This window comes from Anguilla rostrata, chromosome 19, assembly GCF_018555375.3.
Source record: "Anguilla rostrata isolate EN2019 chromosome 19, ASM1855537v3, whole genome shotgun sequence".
NCBI lineage: Eukaryota > Metazoa > Chordata > Actinopteri > Anguilliformes > Anguillidae > Anguilla > Anguilla rostrata.
This window is the reverse complement of record NC_057951.1, coordinates 4,623,446-4,628,164: the sequence shown is the minus strand read 5'-3', so window position 1 is coordinate 4,628,164 and position 4,719 is coordinate 4,623,446. Positions and strand designations below refer to the sequence as shown.

Here is a 4,719-nt window from a genome sequence, read left to right as displayed (position 1 = left end):
CCTGAAGGATGTGCCAGGCAGGTGTTTCTTTATTCTGGTGAGAATTCTTCAGTCATAAACTGTAGAGTTCTTCCTTAGCCCTTAGATGTTCCAAACGGTTGATTTTGGTAAGCCTGAGGTTTGGCCTCTGTGTTTTTTTTTTCATATTTCTCTGCCTCATAATGCTTCCTTGGCTTTCATTGGCACAACTGTGGTCCGTATACTGACAAACGCCAATAACAGACTCCAAAGGAAATCAAAAGCTTATAATTGAGGCTAGATACTGAAAGCTCTCTTATACTTGCACTAAATAAGCAATTGAACACACCTGACTAATCAGAAACACCTGTGAAGCCATTTGTCCCAAACATGACATTCTGAAATTGGGGGTGGGAGAGCTGTGTATAGAAAGTGCTGTTATTTCTACATAATGAATTCAAAATGGATTAAATTAAAATACTCTTTAAGGCAAGCTGAGAATCTGCACGTTGACCACATGTGCAATGTTTGGTTGCAAATCTAAAATTGTAGAGTACGGAGCCAAATCAAGCAAAAAATGTCTTTGTCCCAAACATTATGAAGATCACTGCAATATATATTTATGTGTGTGTGTGTGTGTGTGTCTGCTTGTGTGCATATAATATATTTATACGATATGTTTAAATGTGTCTTATATATGTTTATGGTACGAACAGGTCTTTGCACTCAGTTTATATTACTACCCTTACAAAAAAAACATGCAATATGTACAACGTATTTTGTAGTGTCCGATGGAACATGTAGTCTTTTTGTATTTCATCACAAGTACTACTTTTACCAGTCCAGCTCGTGTCAGGTCTGCATTTCATTTACAGCGTATGAACAAGTGACCGTTCCTGCTTCGGACAGGGCTGTCCAGTTTGGGCGCCCTGTTTCCTGAAGGGGACGTGCTGGGGGGCCCCCCCCCTCACGGCACCTCTTCAGAGGAGGGGCCCTTGGGCCGCATTTCGCCCCCCGCGAAGGTCACGGTCCGGTTCCTCTCGGGGTCGATCCAGGAGTTGTGGATGACGGCGTTGCTGGGCAAGGGGTCGGCCTCCACGACGGACACCACGCGCTTCTTCATCTTGCTCCTCAGAACCTTCTGGAACTTCTGGCGGGCGAAGGCGTAGAGCAGCGGGTGGAAGACGGTGGTGCCGTAGGCCATGACCAGGAAGGCCAGCCGCAGCTGGGGCGCGGGGGCGCCGGGGCCGGCGCCGAGCACGGCGGCGTTGAGCGCGGTGATGGGCGTCCAGCAGAGCAGGAAGGTGGAGACGATGAGCAGCGACATGCGGAACACGCGCCGCTGCCGCTCCCGCCGCTCGCGGTGCCGCCGGACGGCCCGCCGCAGGGCGATGATCACCGACACGGACGCCCGCATGCCCAGCGTCGGGTTGCGTCCTCCTCCTCCTCCGGTGGTGGCGGACGCGGCCGTGGCGGTGGTGGTTGCCGCGGCGGCGCCACCGCCGTCCTGGGAGGCCTCGGCCTGCTGCGGCGCAGCCGCCGGGCCGGCGGCGGCGGCCTTCTTCCGGCGGGCGGCCTTCTTCCGCTGCGCGGCGTGGAAGCGGGCGCCGATGCGGATGTTCAGCGCCCGCATGATCTTGGCGTAGGTGAAGAGCATGACGGCGGCGGTGAAGCAGAAGATGGGGATCTGCGCCAGGAGGTGGTAGTACATCCCCGGCTCCCTGCGGTAGCGGCTCCCCCGGCCCCCCGCCGGCCCCGCCGTCGTCCGGTTCTGGCCCGCGCCGCCGCCGCCGCCGCCCTGGCTGAAGAAGCCCACCTCGGCGAACGGGACCAGGAAGCTGAAGGCGGACACGGCCCAGACGGCCCCCAGCAGGGCCGCGGCGCGCCCCATGGTCAGCACGCGGTTGGCGGGCCGCACGGAGATGTCGTAGCGGTCGAGCGTGATGGCCAGCACGTTGGCGGCGGTGGCCACGCTGGCGAAGGAGACGCAGGCCTCGTGGAAGCAGGAGACGAGCGGCGCGCCGCCCCCCGGCGGCAGCAGCGCCACGGCGACGGTCAGCGGGATGCACAGGACGCACACGGCCACGTCCAGCACGTGCAGGTTGACCGTGACCACGTTGCTGACCGAGTTGATGAGGTCGGACTTCATGCAGTAGAGCACCAGCACGGTCAGGTTGCTGCTCAGGCCCAGCACGATCTCCAGGACCAGCAGGCTGGTCACCGACGCCCGGAAGCTGACGGGGTAGGGCGCGGCTGCCGCCCCCGCGCCGCCCTCCGGCTCGGCCAGGTCCTGCACGGTCACGTTGCTCATGGTGGACTCCTCTTCCAGCGCCGGGTGGGCACGCATCATCCTGCCAGCAGGGGGCAGTAGAGTGGAGAGAGGGGAGTTACAATTCTACCTCACGTCAAACCCAAACACTCTTTGAAGGCAAGTAAGAGGAAATAATTTACAACCATTTAGCTGTTAGCGACCTACAGTACAATAGGTGCAGGTGTTCCCCACCGTGATTTCCATTCTCCTCTTCCACATCTTCCCCTGTCTGCCCTATATTTCCCTACACCCCCAAAGGAAAACCTTTCTCTACCTTTCCTTCCCACAGGTTAATTCTCATGACAAAGGATTACCTATCACCAATGGTGTGTGTCAGGGCCTGGCCATTGCACTCTCATTACTCGCTACTTGGAATGGTGATGATTTAGGCCTTTTCTCCATTTGCTCTGATTTTTTAGTCTCTCTGGATAAGAGAATCGGCTAAATGCCTAAAACGTCAATGTAAATGGTTAAACAGTTCATCACTTAAGCTGACAATAAGCAAAGCTACAATTTAAAACAGTGTTGTCAAAATACTGCCAGTGGAGAATGCTGGGATGTGTGCGGCAAACAGTTATGAATCTGCCTGGTAAAGTAGGTTATCAGATGACATATCCAGCTCACGCACTTGATCTCGGTGTGGTGTTAAACCCTGCACAGCGTAGTCCTGGACAGCGGAGTGAGCTGCAGTGGTGTCTGTCTGCACGCACTGCAAGGGACACTGAGCGAGTAGGTTTGAAAAAAAACGTTTTTATGAAAAGTGTTTGACGTGTGCTACCTGCAGCCAGCCAACTGCTTGTATCGGAGTTTTACCATTTAAGGCGTCACAAATATGTGATTAGGCGATTAGAATGATCTTAAGTGAACATTCTAATGCTGATGTCACAATCACTACTGGTAATCGAAAGCAATGGGGTTCTAGAACACTGACAGAATTTAGAAAAAAAAAAAAAAAAAAACTGCTCTTCAAATGGTAAAAAAACCAAAAGTAATCGAGCATGTATTTCAAGCTTCATGGACGCACCAGCCTACGTTTTGTAAACTTTGGGAAACTGCTGGTCTTTTTCCACAAAGTCAAGCTGCTCATTAATGGCTCCTCTGGGCCAGAATTACATAACGATCTCCTTTGGTAAGTACACAGAAATACCGCCTCCCAAACAGCCTCTGCGTGGTTTCAGGATCATTATCGAGAGTAACGTTTCAAACGCGAGGCAGATAGGATTGCTATGTGACACAGGAACATGTACTTAGAGGCCGGCAGTCCATTTACGCTGGAGATGATGACCATCGCTCGTATGAAGTCTGTTATTTCTGCATTTATGACTTGGCTGTACAGTTCCGTACCTGGAAAGATGGGGAGGTCCAGGGTGAAGGTCATAAATGGGGAGGTGTTGACTGAAGGTCGTGAATGGGCAGGTGTGTTGTGAAGGTTATAAATGAGGAGGTGTAGGGTGAAGGTCATAAATGGGGAGGTATAGGGTAGAGGTTATAAATGCAGATGTGCAGGATGAAGGTCATAAATGGGGAGGTGTGTGGTGAAGGTCATAAATGGCTCTGTGACTTACCCCTCCCTCAGTGGCGCTTGTGACTCAGTAGTCCGTTTTCAGGTCACTCCCAGTTCCCCTGGGGCCCAATCAGAGTGTCACCACATGGCCACATGATTTACATTTCTCCAGGCCCCTCCCCTCTGAGGCCGCGCGGCTGGCTCGGGCCCCCGCCGGGGGGGGGCGGGCGGGCACAGAGGCTCCTGTGATGTCACTCCCTTTGGTCACGGGAGGCGCTTGGGGCAGGGGCGGGCCAAACAGGCCGTCCGGGCCATCGGGAGCTGTCCGTATTCCTCTCCAGCAGACTCGGCCGCCCTCTCGTGCCAAGGGAGAGCGTTGGCTTGCTTGTCCTGCAGGAGCTTTCAATTCAGTCCCAGTGTATTTCCCAGTATGTTAGCAGTAGCAGCGCAAAGTGTCTGTTATCCTGGTGGGGGTGGAGGTTGGGGGTAGGTTGGGGGGGGGGCTGAGACACGTTGGGTCCCCGGGCTAACGGACAAGCCCCTCCCGCTCTCTCCTCATCTTTCCGTCGACTCGAAAGGGCGGAGTCCCGAGGCCGTCCGCTGCTTCGGAACACAAGTCACCCGAGACCACCTGACCAACGACCACCTGACCACGACCACCTGACCACGATCGCCTCTGTGCGCCTGCCGAGGTGTCCGCCTTTCCGCAGGGGAGGATTCCAAATTCAGGTACGCCGGCGAGAGCAGGTGAGAAGGCGGGGGTCGGGCGGGGCCGAGACCGCGCCTCCGATCGCCGCGTCTCCCCTCTGGTCCGTTCGCCTCGCTTCGAGCCTCCTGAGAGACGAAGGGTAAAGGGGTCAGAAGGGTAAACGGGGCGTTAAAAAAAAAAAGCAGCATCCCTCACAAGCCGACGCATCAGTCACATAGCAACCGCCTCATTTATATC

The 4,719-nt window shown here is 55.0% G+C and overlaps 1 protein-coding gene across 2 annotated transcripts in view; it reads right to left on the bottom strand.

Moving 5' to 3' along the window:
• Window positions 1-904: 904 nt before the first annotated feature.
• LOC135245519 (G-protein coupled receptor 22-like) overlaps window positions 905-4,719 on the bottom strand; it is a 6,803-nt gene continuing 2,988 nt past the window's right edge. Inside the window, exons 2-3 of one of the 2 annotated variants that reach the window (XM_064318610.1) lie at window positions 3,835-4,607; window positions 905-2,309 (exon numbers count right to left, since the gene is read on the bottom strand). In XM_064318610.1, coding sequence (XP_064174680.1) covers window positions 926-2,308 — 1,383 coding nt within the window. In that variant the 5' untranslated portion in view covers window position 2,309; window positions 3,835-4,607 and the 3' untranslated portion in view covers window positions 905-925. Of the gene's footprint in view, window positions 2,310-3,834 lie in introns of both variants that reach the window. The other variant, XM_064318611.1, reaches the window with a different exon arrangement.